Here is a 23900-nt window from a genome sequence, read left to right as displayed (position 1 = left end):
AGCAAAAGTAAAATTAACGGATCTTCATCTTCTTCTTGCTAATGAAAAAGGATTAACACTGAGGGAGATATCAACAAATTAGAAAAGATTCCATATTCATATTGTAACGATCCAGAATTTGATCACATAAAATATTGTTCATTTTAGCTTTTACTGGCCTCACGATTTTATCAATTTGGAGAGTTTGAATTAGGCGGAAGCTAGTAGAAATATGACAGCCTGACCTAAAGAAGCGGTCCGATGAGAGCGAAAAGTGGACATCGGAAAAGAATAGGATGTCTAGACAAAGAGTGGCTTCTGGCAGGCTTCTAGGATAACAGCATTCTAAGGTACGAGGGTACATGAATAAATCGAATTGCATATCGAAATGGGGCGAAAAATAGTTGATAAGATGTATATAAAGAGTTTGAACTAATCATATGAGGTTAGCAGGAGCTAAAGCGGATAATATCTCATGTGATCTGGGTCCGAGATCGTTACACATATAAACTTTGAAATTTCAATTTTTATTTTCTCTACCTTGTACGAAAAAACCATTAATTTTTGTGTCAATTTATGTGGAATCAACATATATTTCTTTTATTTATAAAAAATTCAACGAATCGTGTACTAAATAATACAATAGAAGGTAATTTATTATGTCTCGCTCGTCATAAAAAAATAAAAAAAAAAGAATTTAAATTTAAAAAATTTCTTACTATCAATAACAAATGAACTTACGATATATGAATTAAGTCAGTGTTAGACCAAGGCGTTTAAGTAAACTACACAATTGTTGCTTTTGTGAATTATTGAAAAACTATATTTTATGGTTTCATATTACAAGTGTGAATTTAATCAGTTACATTCTTCAGTTTTTGGTTACACATAAACCTGTCATTTGAAAAACTCAATAAAGAAAAAGAAGAAATGTAATGTGCCCTTCAGAGATCATTTATTGTAATAATATTCTATAAAATAATGTTAAAATTTTAAGTATTTCATAATTGAAGATTTTCCTAAGCAAAAACCTACGAGCACACTGATCAAATAGTTGTCACATGGACTGTAAACTGCTTCTTATTCTATAAAACCTAAGTCTAAAGAAATATATTATTCTTTAATTTTATATATTTTAATGTTCTACAGTTTTCCATTTCTGTCTCTTAACATTGGAAGACAAAAAAGTCAATAAAGCTAGTAATCATTTCCTTGGTTTAAATTGCTAACATCTTGCACATGTAGATGCATCTACCATAAGGAAAATGGAGAGAAATGGGACTCCACTCCATTTATCCTCTCCTGTATTTACATGCATCCTAGAGTATTGACTCCACTTTATTCAATTCTTCTTCTGTTATGTCTATTCAGTAATAATCTCTTCCCATGTTTAGGTCATATGGTAGACATAATGGACATTCATTTTACTCATTCTTCTACTTCAAAAACTAAAAATGAGATCCTTTAATTATTGAATGAGTATGAATGTTTTCAGATTTAACTAAGGAGAATGACCCATATTTTTTATTTTTTATTTATTTTATTTATACCACTCATTTGAATAATAGAATTCATTACTTTCATAATAGTCAAGAAAAGTTCAAGATTTATTTAACAAAGCTAACGTTTATTGCCTTGTTCACTAGATTAGGAGGTTCCAGGAGAACACCATTGCTCTAAAATCAACAGCTCAAGGCTCAACAAAAGCATAGGAAGATTCCAAGAAACAGAAGCAAAGAAAGAAATCATCAATATTATTGTTAGCTAATATATGTGGGTACACGTCTGATGACCCAATATGAAACCCCCCACAACATGCCACCACTTTCATCCTCAATTGGATATATGGTGGGATTATCAATCGTCCATTTCCCAAGAAGCAGACGTATTTAATTCTTCTAAATGGCAAGACAAAACAATGCTACTTTAAAAGTATATTATGGCAAATTTTATTTGTAATGGGATATATATTTGACCAATTGTTCGCACATGAATTCAAAGTTTACAAACTAATTAACACCCTTCATACATATGTAACGTGTCCCTCCACATGCTATTCATCAAAGTTTGAAGCATTCTTTAGTCAACTAATAAAGATATCTTATATAACCATTTATAAATCTCAATTTGAACCATCACATGCTCCATTAATTTCATGTTCTTTGCTACCAATAATGTTTACCATTGTGGGTAAGAATTATTTTCTTCAGAAATGTTATGTTTTAGCCATTTTAAAGTATTTTTCTTTTGGAACTCATTCAGTCTATTTTAAAGTTATTCTTTGACTTTTGAAGTATATGTTGCCCGAACGTCATTAAGATTATCACTATGAGATTACTAAAACTAAGCTTTAATTAATGACTAATAGATTAATGGAATATACTGAGATCTCAATCTTATGCTCTATCCATTAGGTTTTCACAAATATAGTTTTATTGAAATTTCAGTACAATGTTTTAATGTTGAGTTGTACTTTTTTTGTATATGATATTTTATGAATGTCAAAAATAAATAACTAAAGATGATGCCATTGTCAACTGTACCTTCTATAACAATGACAATCAGATTCCAAGAATTGAGTCTTTCATTGAGAAGTTCCAACAAGCCTATTAAAATTGGAGATCGACTAGTAGGAGGTGCCAACTGCTGACTTTGCTTGTTCATATAAGGTTAAAGTATCTAATTTATCACCCCACCACAATGTGTACCTCATTTTACAATTTATACCCACTAATGGTTATGGTGGTGGACACTGTATTCATCTTTCAATTTCCACAAACTGGATTGATGAGATCTTAATGTGAAACTAATGGGATGTTAGTTGGTTGCTTGAAGGCTCATGCAACTTTGTAAATACTAGTATTATTGTTTTAACATTAACTCTCCTACCTGTGAATTGAAGCCTAGTAAGAAGTGCACATGTCACTTGCGCAAGTTGAATCATTATGTTTTCCCTCAAAAAGAGTTGATGCAAATTCTAATGCTTGTGTTAATGAAAGTTGAAAGCTTCCCCTGTAGTATATAATATAAAGAAGCGGACTAATTCAAATTGACTTGTATAATATTTTTAGTCGGAAAAAATGAAAAAATCTTAATTTTGAGTTCGAATTTCATTCATTATCTATTAATATTGATAATGATTTATTATTTATCATAATATATAAAAAGAATGACTATTTATGTGTTCTGGCTATCCGAACTTTTAATAAATTATTAAAAAAGGAAAAAGAAGTTTGGCGGGTCTCTTCTTTTATGCCAAAGAGTGGACAAAAATGGTGGCATGGAAATGATTTCTTGGTAAAACAACCCATGATTAAGTTTTAAGATTTGATAAAATGATTCCTCAAAAGAAAATAGATTTGGTAGAATGAAATGGCCATGGACGTAGTACTGTTCTCTTTAATGTGCATCTTAATATAGATCACATTAACCTTCAGAAATTAGAAGAGGACTAGGAATATTATAGTTTTGGCCCTTGATCATGTGACCTCACTATTAAGTTAATTGATTCGTGGCCCATTAGAAGGATCAGCTTTTGAAGCATTACAACCTATTAGTATGGTGACTCGTACCATCAAAATTAACTTACAGGAGCTCTTCAACCCACCTTTATTGTTCTTATTTTTGCTTCAATCCAACATAAAAACAATTTTTCTTTTGGTGCATCACTATTAAATGGAGTGTTGTGATTTTTCACCCCTATAATGGAAAACTTTTTGCATACTTTAAAACTATATTCTTATTTATACAATATTAAATAATTTATTATGCAACATATATAATAAGAAACTACTCCTTTTTCTTTCTTCTCTCTAGATTATTGCTCTGAAATTTCCCAGTACTCAAAGCTAGAGTTTTCCTGTAAGGCTGCCTTTGGTAGTTTCAACTATCAGAGGCGACTCCCTTGGTGCTTGGGTTGTAGAATTTTTATTTTATTATGTATATGTAAGTTTAGTTTTCTAAATTTACTTTGTTGGTTCATTCTTGTTGGTTTTAATGTTGAATCTTTTGCATCTTTTTTGGCTTAGTTGATTAATCAAAACTGATTTCGTTTTTGTACGGCGGTAGTCGGTTTTCTTTCAAGCTTTAATCCTATAAGATGCCACCTTATGTTGGTACCTAGAGATGGAGAAGAAAGTAAGTTAGCAGATCGAAAGATCCATGAGTGGTTGAGTGGGTGGAATCCTTCCCCTAGTCCTCTGGTTCTACTGTTTAAAGGTAGGATGATGAGGGCTTACAGATATATAATTTTTGTTTCGACAAAGAATGTTTCAACTTCATTTCCGATCAACTGAGCTTCAAAGCTATTAATCAATGCTGCAAACGGTGGCTGCTAGGTCTAAATAAGTGCAATGTTCTTTTATATGGCTTGATCTTGTGGCCCCTAACCATAGAGAAGATGGCAGCTGTGGCTGCCCTAGAATTTGTCGAGGAAGAAGTGTTTTCTAAGAGGAGTCATATTGTAAACTCTTTCTCCTTGTAAACCATAGGGCCGATTATCTTAAGAGTTTTAAGCCTAGTTGCGTGGGTTTCTCCTTGTATTTGTATCATTTATACTGTTTGGGCCTTGTGGGCCCATTAATACTACCCTATTTTTCTATTAAAAAAAGAGATAATAGTTTATTACGTTTCAATTATTTAATATTAAAATATAAAAATATTTAGCTCAATAATTAATTGTAATCTATACGATAAAATTATTTTATAAATGTTAGTTGAAAACTATAATGAACTAATCTTATCTTTAATAATATGCTCGAGTTATGAAATTATTATTTTTAAAATATTAAATGAGAAAATTGAGTAAAATTTGATATTCAATTAAATATATTAAGAATAAAGAATAATTCCACATAATATTTTCATAGAAAAAATAAATAAATATTCTTATCTCATTATAATTTATACCTAGAAATAGATAGAATTGCATTTGCATAGACCATGGAAATCTAAAGTGATATATATATATACACATTCCCTCTCAATCCATATAATTTCATATCCACCCTATTCTTCTCCAATTTCTTCCTCAAAGGCATGTGACATATTCTCTCTTTGTATTGCAAGATTTGGATTTTGTTTTGGTAATAAAAAAGTAAGGTAATCATTCATAACGACCAAACACATGTGCACCTAAATTACTAAACTAAACTAAAACTTCCGTAACACATAGACATGGAACACTCGTCTGCACGACCCGACCCTTCTTTCTGAAGCACAGAGTCAACGGTCAATGAGCCAATACCCACCTCCCCCGTAAAATTAACGGTTTCCACAACACTTTCTCTTCCACCAAACAAATTTTAGCAACAATTTTATCAAAATTTCAATTACCAAAATAATCATCTTCTTCACTTGTCTTTTCTCCCTGCATTTCTGTATACATCTTTTCTCTTTTCCAAAACATTTGCATGGATGCTACTAACAACCCACCAGAAACTGTTAATGGCATTGCACCAAACGAACAACAAGATGCCACTAATTCAAAATCAGACTCTCAGCAGGAACACTCTGGCGAGTCTGATCATAAACGAAATATTGTTGCTGAGGAGAGTTCTTCTTTTCCTGAATTTTTAAGTCTCTCTCAAGCCTTGGAAGATGTTGATCGATTTGTTGATACATTGTCAAGGACCGATAATGATAAGTCTAACAATCCATTGGAGGTTCCGAATTGTGTTGAATCGTTATTGAAAATGGTTGAGAAAAAGATGTCCGATTATGATTCTAATAGGTTCGGTGACAACCCAGATGAAGATTCGTCCTTCTTTGATTGTTTGTCTCGAATTTCCAAGTTGATCAATGCATTCAATCGGTTCACTCATGATCCAACAATTGCTGCTTCTCTTAACAGAGCAAGCACTGTTTTGCACATGGCCGTGTCATTATTGGACAGCGAGTTTCGAGCCATTTTAGATATTTGCTATCGCAACAACAACAACAATAATACCAATAACAATGCAGATTCTAAAACGCCAAAGGCATTAAAGGCGACATCTTTCAGCTTGCATCATCAGGATTCGGGTCGAACAGTACAATCAGAACTCGAGTCGACCCAAGAAGAAGAATTCCCTGCTTATTCTCAAGAATCAATCACCCTTATGAACAAAATCGCGACGGCGATGATTTCATTAGGATACAAAAGGGAATCTTGTATGGCTTATAACATGATACGGCGATATGCTTTCAACACCGAACTGGACAAGCTAGGATTCAATAATATCAGCATAGAAGATGTACAAAAAATACAATGGGATGCCCTGGAAGGAGAAATCGCAGCATGGAATGATGTCCTTAAGCATTGTTACTCGATTCTGTTCCCCAGTGAACAGAAGCTTTGCGATTCTATCTTCTCAGAATACCCTTCAATTTCTCAAAGATTATTCAGTGATCTTGCATTAGCAGTAACGGTCAGGTTTCTCAATTTTGCAGAAGCTGTTGCCTTAACAAAAAGATCAGCAGAAAAGTTGTTCAAGTTCTTGGACATGTACGAAACATTAAGGGATATTATTCCTGCCATTTATAGTATTGATTCTGACGAACTGAAATCAGAAACCTCTGTTGCGAAAAGCAGGCTTGGAGAAGCAGCCGTAAGCATTTTCTGTAATCTTGAGAATTCAATAAGAAGAGACCATAGCAAAACTCCTGTTCCAAGCGGTGCTGTTCATCCATTAACTCGCTACACAATGAATTATCTTAAATATGCCTGTGAGTATAAGGACACATTGGAACAGGTATTCCTACAACATAAAATAGAAGCAAGTGCAGAAGCAACATCAGAGGCAACAGAAGAGATCAAGATAGGCGCCAACGATGATGGAACACCAAAAACATCACCATTTGCAGTTCAGTTAAACATGGTAATGGACCTGCTTGATGAAAATCTTGAAATGAAATCAAAATTGTATAGAGATCCTGCATTGCGATTTGTGTTCTTGATGAACAATGGAAGATATATACTGCAAAAGATTAAAGGAAGCAATGAGATCAATGACATAATGGGTGCTACATGGTGTCGAAAACGATCGACTGATTTAAGACAATATCATAAGGGTTATACAAGAGAGACTTGGGGCAAACTATTGCAATGTCTTGTCCATGAAGGGTTGCAAGTGAATGGCAAAGTGGCAAAGCCTGTATTGAAAGAAAGGTTCAAGATGTTTAATTCTATGTTTGATGAAATACACAAGACTCAAAGTACATGGGTGGTTAGTGATGAGCAGCTGCAATCTGAGCTTAGAGTTTCTGTATCTGCTGTTGTTATTCCAGCTTATCGGTCGTTTCTTGGAAGGTTTCAGCAATACTTCTCGTCCGGTAGACAGACGGAGAAGTACATAAAGTATCAGCCTGAAGATATTGAGAATTTGATTGATGAATTGTTTGATGGAAATCCAAATTCAATGGCAAGGAGGAGAACATAGTTTTGGAGTATAGCAATTTGGAAAGAAATTAAGACAGACTATTCAATTAGATAGTCTCTTTCTTTTGTTGGTTTATGTGTAATGTTTGAATGTTTTCTTTTTATTTTGTGTACAATTTTTCAGACTTTTTCTTTTTTTGTATACTAATTTTTGATCATTTGCTTCTAAGGGGTTTTTCCTTTTTTCTTTTGGTATAGTTTTTCGGGCATAAGAACACACATCAAATGCTTTTGACAAAAGAATTGCTTTGGCCAAAAGGAGTTTCTTTTGCATCATATGAACTGAATTATGAAGTAGTTTTGGAAAGGCTAATTAGAAAAAGCTCCTTTAGGAACTGAGTTCTATCATTGATCTTTTTCAAGAATCTTGTTTTGTTCTTTTGGTTACATCAAAATCTCCTTTTAATAAGAAAAAAAAAGAGAAAGAAATTGCATCCATTTATTAGGCAGCTTTTATCCTAAAACAAATCAACAAAACTATGCAACCTATTGAAATGATTTTTCATTATAATTTATTAATTATGTGAATTTTTTATACTATTATTTTCATGTTTTTTTAATTTATAATTATTTAACTATTTAATTCATTAAATTTAATAAATTAATTAAAATGTTCTAGTTCTCTCTCTTTTAACTTCCTAATAATCTCTATTAAACCCGTTAACTTGGTTGGCTCTTTTTACTTATTAAATTACCCACACGTTATAATATAAATGAAATTTACTATATTTTTAAGCTAGAAGTGAGAGGTCTCAAGTTCAAGTCCTCTCATCTGCACTAAGTAAATTTTATCTTTATGACAAGTATAATAAATTGACTTATCACTATTATGTAGTTCATAGTCTGTCTGTTAGTCCTTGAATAAATAAAAAACAAAGATTCACTACAACTTCAGCAATATACTATACCAAATTAAAACTTACATGAAGTTTAGGGTAATATAAGGTAAATCTCAAATTAGTATCTATAAGATGCACTACAGAAAAAGTTCCATAAAAAAAATCCAAATTATAAATTAAAGTTAAAAAAAGGAAGTGGTTATTTTATTTTAGATGTATACATTTCCATCTATAAATCAAGTGGTTAAATTAGTGACATCACAAAAATGGTATTTATAACTACAGGCGTATAACAATTCATTTTAATTGATTTTATTCGTACTATTTATAAAAATTTAAGTATAATATAATAGGTATTAACTAAATATGATGCAATAAATTAATAATGTGAAAATCTAAACTCACATACAATCAATGCATTGAACGGATAACACAAATATGATTACATTTGATACAATTTTAGTTATAATAATGTGTATATAAAATAAATATTTTTTTCATATACATACTAAATATTTTAAATAATGAAAAAAAAAGAAGCTAGTAAAATAAAATTTAATAAGTAAATACTTTAATATTTAAATAGATTTATTAGATATATAGAACATTAATGGATTAGGATATGATTAATGGTTAGAAAATCACTATCGCAGCAATGCGATAATAACATTGACATTATAAATCTCAATTCATTTGATTCATTAGAATCCTGTTTATAATTCTTCCCCTGACAAATTAAGCTTTTCAATTGCCAGCAATTATCACTGTTAAAATATTTAGGTTTCAAGTTGCCATAACCCTAAAAGGTCAACTAGGAATTGCATGGGAAAAAGAAGAGAAGAAGAAGGTTAAGGGACAGAAATTGACAGCTGAAAAAGGTCAAAAGAAAAGATAATAATAATAATAATAATTGCACAGGAAATGGTCGGACCCCTACTACCCGATTCAAATAGATGGGTCCATGTAAGAAATCCTGATATTTAGCCGGTATTCGACGCAAACCGTACCCAACAGCAGCGCCGCCTGGATATGGGCCTAGATCTGGGTTATTGCAGGCCACGCCTTTTCTTTTTTGTCTTTGCTTTAGGTGAACATTTGTAGCAGAGAGTATTTGCCTATGTATCCCTCCCTCTTTTTCTTATGCTTCTTATGGTCACTGAATAATGTTATTTCTTTTTCTATTATTTGCTAATATTTCATTCATGGATACTTTTCTCTGCATTTTCTAACCCAATTGTATACTGTGCTAACTGGAGTTTTTGTACTATGAAGTGGAAAGATATGTTCCTTTTTAACTTTTTGGTTTAGTTGGTATGTAATAAGAGAAGTAAAAAACTTTTGTTAACTTGTGTGTTTAGTATTAGATGAGTTAATTAGTCTGAAGTTGGACATTTAATTCTGCTTAGTTAATTAGCTGCTAATCGAGTTGAAAAATACTGTAGTACTGGTCCAGTTTTCCATATTAATATATTTGTATCTAACATTCTAATAAAATACTGCCTGAAATTGGTCGTATATTTTGTTTGTATTGATTATGTGACATGTAAAGGCAACATTTAAAAGGAGGCTTAGATCAGTTTAAGCTTTAATGACAAAAATGCAATGCGTTTTTCTCGGTCAAATCCATGGTATTAGGAGAAATCCGTGTACATAAAAAATGTTGACATTTGCACAGAGATTTAATTAAAGCAACCTGTGGGTGTTGTTTGGTTTCTGATTCATGATGGGTTTGGTCTTAATTTGGTGTTAGATACTTTCAAAGTGGAATTCCAAATCCTCAAACTTAGACAAACAATTAATACATTTGTCCTTAACCCATAACATTTATCATCAATACAACCAAAGTTACTAATTGGATATGATTATACATTATCACACGTTGCAGTTTTGTTTTCAATGTTAAGTAATTTCTAAGTAATGCTTAGTGGTGGAGCAAATATTACACACCCTTTTTGCATTAATATACGTCGTCTTCAAAATAAGAGAGTTCTAATTAATTAGCCACGAAATTAAGAGACACCATTCATTCTTAATAACTCGATTAACCATACAAGAATTAAAAAGATGGTTGATTTTGTTAGCTTATGCCAACATGCGTATTGCGTCATAAAAGGATATCAAAAGCAAATCAAATAAAAGGTAAACCTCTTAATTTCAAGATCCGACAGCAAGGACACAGATAGCCGTCTATTTCTCCATACATTAGATAAGAAGAAGAAGAAGAAGAAGAGGAGAAAGAAAAAGCCTGTAAGCATGTCTCTACATTTGGTCTGAAGAAGTAGAAAAGTAAAAGGCATATGAACAATAATAACAAGTAATAATATAGAAACTAGAGTTATGGCCTCTGTCTATTTTATTTTAATTTACTTTAATTTTTATTTTTTTTCTTGGTGACTTCTGTAGAGTAGACAAATGACAAATAGCCGCCTTCTAAACCTGACACATTTGCTACCACAGCAAATTCTATAAGTGTAACACATGATGTCTTCTCACGACAGACAACAATCCTTTTAAAGCAAAAACAAAACATTACTATGCATCTTCTTAGCACGCGCTGCGACAGCAACAGACAAACCCTTCCACTACATACTGCTGCTACTACTACTACATATATATATATATATATATATATATGTAACGCAACAACACCATGCACCAATATCACTCAGCCAGTTTATCAATTCATTAGTTCGAAGCAAAAGCAAAAGCAAAAAATAGAGAAAGATGCAGTATCAAGCAGAGTCATGGAGTAGTAATGGGTACTACATGGTACCACTGATGATGGGTACAGACCCAATTGAAAGAGTGGTGAGATTAGCATCAGAAAGTGCAGTTGTGATATTCAGTATCAGTAGTTGCTGCATGTGCCATGCTGTTAAGAGATTGTTCTGCGGGATGGGTGTTAATCCGACTGTTTATGAGCTTGATCAAGACCCAAGAGGGAAAGAGATTGAAAGAGCTTTAATGAGGTTACTTGGGAATTATTCAAGCGTAGTTCCTGTTGTTTTCATTGGCGGTAAACTTATTGGCGCCATGGATAGAGTTATGGCTTCCCATATTAATGGAACTCTTGTTCCTCTTCTTAAGGAAGCTGGTGCTCTTTGGCTTTGATTGTCATATGACATTGTTTTTAATTTCTCATGAATATCTAACTTTTCTTTTTCTTTTCATTTTCAAAAGAAAAAGGGTTCATATATAAGTTATGTTGTTAATTTTAGTTTCTGATGATGTTGCTCACTGTAGGATTATCAGAGGTTATTATTATGATATGAGATAATATATGAACTGAGCTTCTAACTTCTGTACTGGATGTTTTCTTGAAGTAATATAATCCATACTTTCATTTCCTACACAGATTCTTCCTTCTATATTTGCTTTTATTCCTGAACCTGAAGTTTGATGAACTGGGTTAGTAATACTTAAAAGAGATTTCTTAGCTTAATCTTATAAATTTAAGCTGCAAATAATTGAGTATTAATTAGAGGAAGAATAATAATAATAATATCCAAAATTGTTTTAATTATTTTGCCACATTAAGTGAGGTACCTATGACGTCCAGTTGACTTGACCCAAGTCGACAAATGCACTGACCAAACACATATCAGCAACCACTGAGCGATGTTGGCAATAAGTTGAACAAATTGAGTGCAATTCTTTTTCTTTTTTTAGATTGAAAATGAGTGCAGGTTTCATGCTCGGTAAATAGGCATGTCCCAATAGGATTCCACGCCTTCAAAAGTTATCTCTCCTAAATCCCAAAAGATTGATATTATTCACAGGATATATTATTGTTTTTACAACATATATATATATATATAACATATATACTTGTTTTTGGTGAATTTAGAACATATATTGATTTAATGTATTTAGCTTTGTTCTTTTTTTATATAGTTTTTATAAATAAATATTAAGTGGATGTGTAATAACCATTAAAAAAAAGAGGCTTAAGGAAGCCCATTTTTCTAATAAATGAATAGTCAATGGAATTTACCAATAGTGTCAGTGATGTGGTGTGAAACGATTGGAACCTCCAAACTTTACCAAGTTTAGAAGAAAAAAAACAAACGAATAGAAGTGGACATATATGGTTTGAAGGCCTTATGGTTGACAATATAAGGCCCAATTTTGCTTTAGCGGGACATGGAAGGAGTATACAGTTGGCAAGTCATCTCTCTTGTTTTCTTGTGATTTGGGCAGCGCTTTGCTCACTTTCCAGTGACTTATGGGTCCTATAGAGTCCTTACAAAAATTGGCATTTTAAGGCCCATATGTCCTGCAGCCAGGGACAAAAGATTATCAGGGCCACTGCCAGATGCCAATAGGCAGCTACAATTGATTGTTTTCTCAATGTGGAATGCTGGCTTCAAATTTGAAGTGGTTGACATACATTGGATCATTAGTACTCCTTCGAAAACATATTGTTGTAAGACAATAACATTACACTAATTTGTAAATCTGATGTCAGGAGATTTAACATTGCAGAATGCTTAAGCTAAGTCCTATTTTTTGGGTATATTCTCTTTAAACCTCTTGATAATAAAAAGTTAAATGCCCCCACTTGAGAAGATTTGGATGTTAGTAGCAGAATATCTTTAACATATCTAAATGGGTCCCCTTTCAGATGATAGATCCTTATTAACATCACTCACAATGTGCGACATAAATTCTACATATACTGCAGAAAATTATCCTTCACATGGTGCTTTTGATTGTAATTTTCATCTTGAAGTAGCAACTAGTCCAGAACTTCTTCGGGTACAAAAAAGATACATGTTCCTAATTGCTCAAGTGGTACACAAAGTACAAGTGTTTCTAACACCACAAGAGGACCTCTTTCTCTCCAAGTCTACCCCTGTCTCACAATTCCTGAAACTTCCCAATTATTAACATATGCCAAGTAAATTTACAACAAAAGTTGGGTTTTGACTGCAGGATGTAAAAAGAACAAAATATGTTGGTTAAAGGAAGAGCGCATGATAAAGGGAAAAAGAAATAGCCTTGTGACTGTCATTTAGTTGCCATGAATTTGTAGCCATATATACGCAAAAGGAACAAGAGACAATAATGACAATGGTGAGTCATAAAGCAAGCCAAAAAGGCAGCCAAAGAAAGAAAAAAAATTCAATCTTTCCCTTGGAGCAAAGTTGTCATTTTCATTTCGTGGACCTTAAAAATAAGAAAACTGTAGAGCCTGATATCCCCAATTCCCCACTATCTGTCAATCTACTACAGAGTTTTCAAGCTATTTGCTCTTCACAACCATCCAAAAGGGTTCTTCACATGTCTTTGTTTGTAGTGAATTGATAAAGAATTTTTTTTCCTGCACTCTGATTACAGTTGGTCCTAACACCAACTACTCACGGGTTCATTATTTGCATATTTCAAGAATTATTAGAATAATAAAATCTAGCTTTGATATGCATTTTGTAATAGACTACTAGCCATAACTATAGTGTAGATGATGCTTTTATAGAAGCTTCTTTCTACTTCTCCTATGTTTGCTGCCATGGCTCCAATCATTTTTCTTTTTCTTCTTGCAACTTTTCTTGCTCATCCATTTTCCCTCCTAGCTAAACATGCAAATCACATATCATCTAGCATTAGTGTTGTTGGTGTTGTTTACTGTGATACTTGTTCAACCAACAGTTTCTCTAGACACAGCTACTTCTTGCCAGGTAAAGAACAACTCATTTGCAATATCTCTTCATTCTGTTTTATTAACAAAGAAGGGAGCAATAAGGGTTGAATTGTTGTGTATAAGTGTTTATTCTTTTTTAATATCTTTAACTTGTAAATGGCTATTGATTTCAGGTGTGGATGTTCAAATACAATGCACATTCAAAGCCAATGCACCAAAAACAGCAGAGCAAATAAACATCTCCGTTAACAGGACGACAGATAGATATGGAACATACAAGCTAGAAGTACCACATGTTGATGGGGTTGATTGTGTAGATGGTTCAGCAATTGAATCTGTTTGCCAAGCAAGTTTGATAAGCAGCTCAACTCCAGCCTGTAATGTTCTTGGATCAAAGACAACAACTGATCAAATATCAATCAAATCCAAGCAAGATAATCACTGTATTTACAGCTTGAATGCATTGAGTTACAAGCCAGCTAAAACAAATGCTACCTTGTGTGGAAATCACAATGAAGAAGAGTTGCTAAGTTCCTTCAATTCCTCAAAATGCTTTCTCCCTTACTTCCCACCTTTCCCTTGGCCATATCCTCTGCCCCAATTTCCTCCACTGCCTCCATTACCTTTCCCTCCTTTACCACCATACTCATCACTACCTTTTCCTCCATTACCACCACTTCCATCTTTCCCATTTCCTCCCTTTCCATTTCCATACTCATCACCACCTTCTTTGCCTTTCCCATTCCCACCTCTTCCACCAACACCATCTTTCTTTCAGCCACCGCCTCCGCCAGCTTTTAATCTAGGTGATCCAAGAACTTGGATACCTCATATTCCTTCATTATCATTACCTCCTCCACCTCCACCTCCACCAGCTTTTAATCTAGGTGATCCAAGGACTTGGATACCTCATATTCCTTCATTATCATCACCTCCTCCTCCACCTGCATTTAATCTAAGAGATCCAAGAACCTGGATACCGTACCTCCCTCCATCTCCACCCAATAGCCCTCAGAATCAAAACCCATAATAGGTTTGCTCAAGTTATTTCAAAATTGGTGTGTTTAATATGTCATTATTTATAAATTACATGAGCTTTTATATGTATGATAAAAACAAATGAGTATAGGAACATAATTTATTTCTTCTGATAAGATCATTACAACTATCATTTAACTTTTGTCTTAACAACAAAAATTAAATATGTAATTACCACCAGAATGCAAGCAATATATGCAGACACATCAATCTTGAAAGTGGGAATCCCCTTGTGACTCAACTGATGGTAGTAATGCAATTGGGCATGCAGAGAAGTAAGAGCAAAGATCAGATGGCAAAGAGAATGATGATTTTAAGATAGGAAGTGATCTGGTAGAGGCCTATAAGTGGGTTTATTAAAGCCTTGTTGAAGTAGAATTTGGAGCTTATTGTACATAGAGTTATTGTCTTTGTTGATATTGTTGTTGTCACAGTAGATAAGGTTTGGGTTTGTTGGGTATGTTCATGTTCAGTTGTGGGGATTGAAGTGAAAGAAAATGAAATGGGCTTTTTGGGTTGCTTTTAGTTTGTAGCAGCAAGAGAAATTTTAGAAAGGAGACAACCTGATCTTACCATTTCTAAATTCTTTATTTAAATAAGGTTGATTAGTGATTTGTGTGGTGAATTAATTGTGCAAGGGAAAGAAAAAATAAAAATAAACGAAAGATAAAGGTTAAAGGGATGAATGTTTAGATGTGACAAAAAAAGAGGGAATTAGATTTATTTCGATTACTGTATTCTTTCGAATGAGTTCAGTTTTGGAAGGAATTCTCTTTAGACTTATTTTAACATATCAGTAAAACCATTTTTACATTGATATATGATATCAATTATGAATTAGATATATTAATTAAATTATTTATTACCATTAATCATTCATAATTAATAATTAATTACGGGGAGCTAATGGGATTAGAATATTTATTTGGCCTGATTAAAATTATACATTTAGTCCTCCACAAAAAAAAAAAAAAAAGAAGAAGACATGAGCATGCAAAAGCCAATTTGACCATAGCTCTGTAACATGGAGCGCGCAATATAATACTAAATTGGATATACTTTTGTACAAACATTTGCATGAAATGAAACTTTTAGCTGTTAATCTCACGCTCATGTAATATAAAATATTAATTACTTTCCCTACAAAATTATACCTTTTCCCCAATTGGGGACCCAAAAAAAAAGGCTAAAGAAAAATATTGGAGATTGGAAATCACTGCTGCTCAGTTTTACAGCTCTTTAATTTGCTATCTTCTGGTTGCCTCACCCTCTCTTTCAGCTCATCAATTTCCTTCAAAGCATCCTGCACAACAATCCAAACTCAGGTATAGACAATGGATAGTTAGTTCCATAAGGGTATTTTGGACCAAAGATGAAAATGTTTGCATGGTCAATTAAATTTGTTCTTACCTCTAATTTGTCTGCCAACACCTTCTTCTCTTGAGCAAATGCATTCCTTTCTTCCTGTAGTGCATTAATCAGAAGATAATTTATTTGATCCAACTCGTTTAATTTCTCTTTTTCAGCTTCAAGCTCATTGGTTTTCTCCTCAAGCTATTAATTAAAAGAAAAAAAACAAAGAACAGGTAAATCAATATAAAGGATTAGTATTAATCGTAATGGGTAATGTTAATTTTGAAACTGAGAGTAATTACATACCTGACTTGCAAGTTTTCGCCGATTGTCCCTTTCCGATTGTAAAGACTTGATACAAACATCCATCATGTTTGCTGTTCGTCCATTCAACCTGCAAGAGAATAAGGATTATGTTAAATCCTTATCTAGCATGATCTCTATCATAATGCTCATTAAGCATACCTCTCACTTGATTCAGGACCCTCCTTTGCTTTCATGGTATTTATTCTCTCTGTATCGATATTAGTATGTCCTTGACTGATGTAAGCTTGCTGCTTAATGGGAGAGTTCAAGAAAAGATATATATTTAGAGAGTATTAATGAAACCAATGAGTTTTTTACAGCAAGAATGATAATCGTAATGAGAAGATTCATAAGTAGAACTTTACCTGGGTAGAATGCGAATCTGTGGATATCTGCTGACTTCTTATGCTTGCAGTCCAATCGCGACGGCCTTGTGCAGAAGAAAAGGGTGTCCTACTAGTATTTGCAGAGCCTTGTCCGGCCAGATTAACTGCATTAGTTGGTGCACATCTTTGATCACCAGTGGTAGAACTTGGTTGGTTTAGACTAATTGCAACCGCTGGCAGTTTATTAGCAGCACTAGTAGAGCACTGTCCTTTAGTATTTGAGCGTTTTGTGCTTGAAGAAGTGCGGCTCCTTACATTGCACCTTGGAGCATAACCAATCTCATGGCAATTTCTACTCCTATTGAAAGAGATAGTAAAATGGACAAATGATTATGAAAAGTAATCTGGAAAACTCTGCATCTTCAGAAGAAAGAAATTAGATTTCCAAAAAAAAAAAAAGTGAGAAGAACGAACCAATATCTCTTCTGTATATCAATCAGTCTAAGCTCTAGTCTTTGCAGCACATCTGTACGCTCAAAACCTTGTTTATCATGAGCTGGTTTAACAAAATTTGCTTCTAACACGCCTGCAGGAAGAATAAATAAGTAAATGATATATATGCTTCAATGTGGAATGCAGAATGAATCTTTGAAAGTACCTATCACCCCACGACCATCACTTCCAGCAGCATTCCATAGTCTACAGTAAGCCTGAAAAACCAAAATTCATAAGCACAATAATGATACTAGTCCTTCAATGTGCACCATTTTGTTTGAATATTATAGACAAATTTCAGAATGGGAAAACAGAATATGGAGAAACAACTACAGGTTAATCATTCAGAAACGATATTTCCTATGTTTTAAAGCATATATCAGGAACTAACCTTAATGAGTCGATTCCTATGATAGATACAAAATCCCTGAATATCAATGTGGTGATGAGCATCTTTCACAAAGCCAATCTTGCCTTTTGCAACCACCTGAAGTGGAAAGAGAGATCAGCACAGCAAATTAAAATCAGTGTTGACCTGAGGCAGCAGAAGAGGGAATTAACAACAGAATAAACGAACAAGACAGCATGTTAGGTTTGGTTGGAATTACATTCAGATTATTCCCTGATTGAGGTCTGTATGTTATATCCTCTGCTAGCATCATGTCATCACTTATGTCATGATGTTCAACATCCTTTCCACGTAAGACAATTTTGAAGCCAATTGGAAGTTTCAGATAGAGAATTGCTGCATAACTCTAGCAATAACGAAAATAAACCAAAACTGTAATTAGAAAGCAGTTTCAGGGTACAACATTTTAACATGCACATTTACATTTTCTGGTACTTGTGCAAATTGTCAGTATTTATATCCTCAGCGATGCTAAACCAATAGAATGCATAATGCAAGACTGTAGAGTATGCATTTGCACATATGAAAAATGATAAAAGTTAAATCAAGAAATATTTGAACATTACTCTTAATGAATGTTTGTAGGTCAAGAAATGCTTGCAATTGGGATATGTTTCTGCCATTTGTATACTCTTCTCATCTCGATTCACTCCTCTTATTTGTATGTCCTGTCATCCCAAATGCCACAAATAATACATTCCGTTAGAGATCATAGTATACTATGAATTTAAGAGGTGAAAAAAGAAAAGCATGCTTAAGCCATACATGTGGATCAGCATCAAAATCAAGTTCCATTGTTCCCTCCTCATCCTCCCAAAGATTATAAATTATGACTCGTGTTCCATGATCTTCCAGGGAATTGAACTACAGAACAACAAAGTAATACCAAGAGAGAAACTATTTAACAAAACAGGGAAAATCACTAAACAAAGCATGCAAGATAATGCTATAGTACTTTCCTTACCTGCTGATTAAGATCTTCTTCACTTGCAAATGGTGACCATTGCAATATGATATCTAAATTGGCATTCCAATCATTCAAAGAGGATCTAATCTTCTTGTCCCAACCTTGCCCTCTCTTCTCAAGATCAATCTTTTTTGAAAAAAAAAAAATCCAAAAAGAGAAAAAGAAATAATGAGAGTTATCAAAGAAAATAATGCAATTTATTAAATAAAAAAATTTCAGATTTTTTTATCTTTACCATGGGAACCACAATATCTTCCTTTCCTGTTGCTCTCAAAAATGTGTAGGACAGCAATCCAATACTTTGTGTAGGGCTAAAAGAAATGCAATTTTTATGATTAGTAAGTCGTTTAGCACAAGCCATGGACAAGAACATTAACATATATAAATGGAATTAATTAACCAAAACCAATTTTTTTCTTTAAAATATAAAGAGACCAACCTCATATTATCTTTCCCTTTGCTGCGGGAAAAGACAATCACATCTGCCCCGACCCTCATGGTACTTGTCTTAAACCCGTTTCCATCTGAAATCATAATCATATCAAAAATTTAGAAACGAAGGATAATAATATATTCTGTAATGTTGTGTACTGGCAGACAGCTCACATTCGCCTATAGAGTCAGCCTCCCTGCTTTTATCAGAATACCCAAAAGACATACACCCACGCATTTTATGCGGATCCATTCCACCGCCATTATCTGCATTCGCAAAAGCTTGATTACAATGAATGAATATAATGCAATTATAACAGTAATCTAACCTAAATGAAAATGGCCTGGATAATGGAAATTCATCCATCAGTGCATGTGTGTCGATTCTTATTGAATTAGACAGGAGTTCTTCTCCTGCCAGCACATATATTTACGTACCTTCCACTAGCAGCATCACGCTACCATCTTTCTGGTTTCTCAAGATATCAACATTCACATAGGTTGCTCCATTATTATACTAATAAACAACAGAATTGTTAGGATAAAAAAGAATAACAGTAAGTGAAAGTACAAATTAAAACAGCGATAATTAAGTACCTCATCTAAAGAATTATCCAGCAGCTCTGCAAAAGCCCCCAGTGCCCATTTATGACTTGTTGCATTCGAATGAAGAAACTTCGGATGCATCCTTACATGGTCCATGCCAACTAAATAACAAATATCCATAGTCAATATTTAACAATCAAAAAAATGCACTTAGCTTGTATATAAAATTTGAATAAAATAAAAACTCATAATAATTTTTTCTTTTAAGAAAAGTAGAATTATGCAAAACTAACCGGCAGAATGAGTATGATCATGTGCAGTAACTTCCTCGTAATCTCCTGCTTTCCAAAACTGCTTACAACAACGTAAAGCAGTAGCAGCCTTATTATTATTACGACTACTATAAATTTCTTGATTATTGTAAACAGCCGTTAAAGGTAACGGTGACTGCACTTCTTGATCAAACGTAGAAGAAGGCGTTCTCGCATTATTATCTTGAAGAGAACCAAGAGAATCAGCAGGCATTGCAGAGAAATTCTCAACTTTAGGTATTTTCAAGGAATCAAAACAACTACCACTAGTGTTCCTGTTTCGCTTATTGTTCTCATTGATATCTGAACTGATACCAAAATCGTTTGAGCCAGTACCAGTAGTACCGCTAAAACTATGTTTTGATGATGATGATGATGAGTTGACGATTGGTTCAGGACTTTCTTGCTTCACTGTTACCGAGGAGTTGTCCATTGGAAATTCTATTTGGGAAGCGAGGAAAATATTTAAAGGAGAAAAGGAAGAAACAAAAAAGGTTTTCGTCTTTCGCTGGTGAAGAAGTTGTGGCGCAACGTTCTCCCTAATGTCGCTTGTTTATATAGAGGCGGTTAATCCAAATTAAATTCGGTAAAATAAAATTAAAAAAAACTTTTTCCCTTTTCCTTAAGAAAATAAGAGAAAAGATTATTTAAAAAAAATATGTGGCTGGGAGTCGAAATATTTATATTCAATAAAGAGTAAATAAATTTTACGTAATTAGAAGCATAATTAGTTGTAATTAACAAAACTGTCTGAGAGTAAGTGATGGTTATTTAGTCTTTAACAACTATCTAAAAGTATTTAATTAAAATTTTAAAAATAATTCTGCTCAAAAAACAAAAGTAATTGATATTTGATATAATTCCGACTTCACAGCTACTTGTCTTATAATATTTGGCTTAAATTATCCTTATGTAGAATTATAACTAATAATATAATTTACAAAATATAAAATTAAATGTTAATCTAACTAACTACTTTAGCGTAATTAGCTTTTTCAAATTACAATCTAAGACTTCTTTTAATTTTTTTAATTATAACTAAAAAATAAATATTCTATACATTTATATATAAACAAGATTTATTATTATTATTATTATTATTATTATTATTATTATGAAATGATAATAAATACATTGATATCAAAAATATAATTGATGTATATTTTAATATTAGGACTAGCTGATAATAGTTTTATTAAATACTAGAATCAGTCATAATTGGCAATTTATTGATTGGTCCAAATTATATATAGATATTTAAAGGTATTTTAGAGTATTAATGATATATTTCTATATATAATATGGTGAAAATCTATGTTTTTACTTCATTTTAGTTTTCTTGTCTAAATTCAAGAAATAATCACCGAAGAGAAGAATTTGAGCTAAAAATGCACTAATGGGCTTTAATTAGACTCCGGCTGTAAAAGGCTCGAAAATCAGACACGTGAGCTATAAATAGCTTGGGTCTAGCCGAATTCATTAAGTCCCAAGAAGGGGGATTTAAGTAATTATGATATAATTAGTGGATAATTATTTTTTAAGTTGTTTATTTTTTTTAGGACAGTAAGAGATAATTATACTAGTTATGTGCTGAGAAAAGAACTCTAACAAATGCATCTCTATAAAAAGTAGAAATTAATTAAAACAAAAGAGTTCTGCTGTTACGATTCTGAGGGGGAGAAATTTTTTTACTATTCTCTGCAGAAATCTCTATAATTCATCACATTCTAGATTTAGCTAGTTTTGTTGCATCATTCTTTCAAGAATCAAATAAATCTTTTATAGACGTAGAAAGAGATGATCAATCTTCTTTATTCCTTGAAGGGCCTTTAGATTTTGAGAGAGTTTTAGTTTTTTTATTTTATATATCTTATGTCTTCTATTTAATTACAATGATTATTGGGTTAAATATGTCAGGCTAAGTTTTATAAGTGTTTAGTTTGGTTTTCTACTTATGTACGAACTTTATATATTTTTAGTTTAATGAATGCTTTTTTTACCTTCATATATGCATTAGCTTCATCTATTATTATTGGCTGACTATCATATCAATTTAATAGTAATATTTGTTATGAAAATCTTTAGGTTAAAAGTATTAGAAATATCATGTTTACTTTAATATATGTTGGTATAAGAAACTTAAGTTGCATCATTAGTTTGAGTGACTTAGGAAAAAAAATACATCATCATCTCATTTGTTAGATTTGGACTTAAGGAAAATAAAGGGATTACTAAGTATAAACTAGACTAAATACTATTTTATCATATAGTTCATATTAATTATTGTAGTTGCATATTTATTTTATGATTATTTAATTTTTTTATTAAATTTAATATCATTTTCAAAACATTGGCTTAGAGTATATATTTATTTTCAGTATTTTGTGTGATAGTTGGTTTTTATAATATATGTTCTATAATTACTAGTGAGATCGATTTCGTAATGAAATTATCTAACCTATCATTCAGTTCGTACATTTACGAATATTAATTTAAATACATCATTAATCATCTACCAGTAAATTCAAGATGAATTGTACTTTTCAAAGTATATAAGAATATAATAAAAGAGTATCAAAGTTTATATATTAAATAAATTCTTAATCTGAGATTATTATCTGTTTTATATTTAATTAGTATAACCTTAATTCATTTTAATTTTTATATAAGTTTAACATTTTTAAAATAAAATGATTGAGATATGACCAAAAATCCTAATAGAATAGTAATTTCCTACTTTAAAAAGGAGAAATATTTCTCCAGATAATAAGGGATTATTTTCTATATTGTATATAGCTTCTTATTATAGAGTTATTTTTAAATTCTAGTTGGATGTGGATTTCTAATAGTGGGGAATCCAAGAAAATTAGATTAAATTATTCTTATAAATACTTTATTTAGATTAAAAAATGTTTAATATATTAATAAAAAAACTAGCTAAATCAGATTAAATTATTTTTATAAATAACATAAAATTTATTATATATATTCTAATATTAAAATGAAAAATAATTAAAAAAAAATTATTTGAGATAGAGGAAGGATTTAACAATAACTCAAACTGAAGGAGGTATTAAAAAATGCGCTACTGTAGTTGTGATTGTAATTGATTTGGAAAACCATTGATGTCCAGTTGTCTTTTTATCTTAACTCTTTTTTTTTTTATATATATAATTGCCAAATTGATATGGACATTAAAATTGTCACACTTTTTTCTTGAAATATTATTATTTGTTTTTTTTTATTTCAAAAGTAATTAGTTTGTAAGAAGCCTTCATTGAATGCTAAAAGTGGGAGGGGTCAGAGTTAGAAATTATTGATACATATCTGAAATTATTTTATATATTTTAAATTTTAATTTTTATTAAGCTTCTGAAACATTAATTGATACGAACAAAATCATCGGACAATCTGGAAATGGATGTAAATGGGGTGTTACGCGCCACATCTGAAATATAAGAGCACCAAGAATCAATTCAGGTTTGTCTTAACATCTATCCATTTCTTAATTAATTTCTAAAATGTACTATTTTTATAATGTAATTCTTTTAAACCAGAAATAGCAATTTGTGAAAAACCAAATTCTTACCTTCATCTCCACGTGTGCCAAGTTGGCAATACTTCAAACTATTATTATTATTATTTTAACTCTAAGGCTCACTTTAAAAATTTGTAGTACAAGTTTCACTTATACAATTTTTTAATAAAAAAAGTTGATATCATAATATTTGAATTTTGAACGTACAGTTATTTTAACATTTTAGTTTTTATTTAATATAATAAACACTTAGATTTTATTTTTATAATCTCTTAGATTCTTTTAATTTTTAATTTATTCTAA

General features: G+C 31.9%; 4 protein-coding genes and 2 long non-coding RNA genes across 6 annotated transcripts; 4 read left to right on the top strand and 2 right to left on the bottom strand.

Annotated features, from left to right (window-relative positions):
• The first annotated feature begins 3582 nt into the window (after positions 1-3582).
• Positions 3583-4613, top strand: LOC125370533. Its single transcript, XR_007216568.1, has 2 exons — positions 3583-3924; positions 4048-4613. It is a non-coding gene; the product is annotated as an uncharacterized LOC125370533 (long non-coding RNA).
• A 575-nt stretch (positions 4614-5188) lies between these two features.
• Positions 5189-7958, top strand: LOC8286747 (exocyst complex component EXO70B1). The gene has a single exon (XM_002514819.4). The coding sequence runs from the start codon at positions 5391-5393 to the stop codon at positions 7395-7397; it is 2007 nt and encodes a 668-aa protein (XP_002514865.1). The 5' UTR covers positions 5189-5390; the 3' UTR covers positions 7398-7958.
• A 2917-nt stretch (positions 7959-10875) lies between these two features.
• LOC8286748 (glutaredoxin-C1) lies at positions 10876-11585 on the top strand. Its single transcript, XM_002514820.3, has one exon. The coding sequence runs from the start codon at positions 10960-10962 to the stop codon at positions 11344-11346; it is 387 nt and encodes a 128-aa protein (XP_002514866.1). The 5' UTR covers positions 10876-10959; the 3' UTR covers positions 11347-11585.
• A 1251-nt stretch (positions 11586-12836) lies between these two features.
• On the bottom strand, positions 12837-14512 carry LOC125370726. Its single transcript, XR_007216809.1, has 2 exons — positions 14372-14512; positions 12837-14251 (listed from the first exon to the last, which is right to left on the bottom strand). It is a non-coding gene; the product is annotated as an uncharacterized LOC125370726 (long non-coding RNA).
• On the top strand, positions 13696-15489 carry LOC8286749 (leucine-rich repeat extensin-like protein 6). Its single transcript, XM_002514821.4, has 2 exons — positions 13696-13913; positions 14050-15489. Exons 1-2 carry the CDS (start codon positions 13733-13735, stop codon positions 14904-14906), a joined length of 1038 nt encoding a protein of 345 aa, XP_002514867.2. The 5' UTR covers positions 13696-13732; the 3' UTR covers positions 14907-15489.
• A 538-nt stretch (positions 15490-16027) lies between these two features.
• On the bottom strand, positions 16028-19569 carry LOC8286750 (protein MICRORCHIDIA 4). Its single transcript, XM_048376964.1, is given in 15 exon segments — positions 16028-16217; positions 16325-16468; positions 16574-16661; positions 16733-16821; positions 16939-17257; positions 17374-17485; positions 17558-17609; positions 17786-17947; positions 17949-18149; positions 18370-18471; positions 18569-18667; positions 18768-18896; positions 19006-19081; positions 19210-19294; positions 19377-19569. Coding segments are annotated over 15 exon segments (1941 nt in total). The 3' UTR covers positions 16028-16127.
• Between the last annotated feature and the right edge of the window lie 4331 nt (positions 19570-23900).

The sequence above is a fragment of the Ricinus communis genome, chromosome 7 (assembly GCF_019578655.1).
Source record: "Ricinus communis isolate WT05 ecotype wild-type chromosome 7, ASM1957865v1, whole genome shotgun sequence".
Classification (NCBI taxonomy): domain Eukaryota; kingdom Viridiplantae; phylum Streptophyta; class Magnoliopsida; order Malpighiales; family Euphorbiaceae; genus Ricinus; species Ricinus communis.
This window is presented reverse-complemented; position numbering and strand designations above follow the sequence as displayed.

Excerpts from the sequence above, each read along its gene's own strand:
- LOC8286747 (XM_002514819.4), top strand. The coding sequence starts at position 5,391 with ATGGATGCTACTAACAACCCACCAGAAACTGTTAATGGCATTGCACCA.
- LOC8286748 (XM_002514820.3), top strand. The coding sequence starts at position 10,960 with ATGCAGTATCAAGCAGAGTCATGGAGTAGTAATGGGTACTACATGGTA.
- LOC8286749 (XM_002514821.4), top strand. The coding sequence starts at position 13,733 with ATGTTTGCTGCCATGGCTCCAATCATTTTTCTTTTTCTTCTTGCAACT. Across the intron at positions 13,914-14,049 it reads ACACAGCTACTTCTTGCCAG|GTGTGGATGTTCAAATACAA; the intron begins GTAAAGAACAAC and ends TATTGATTTCAG.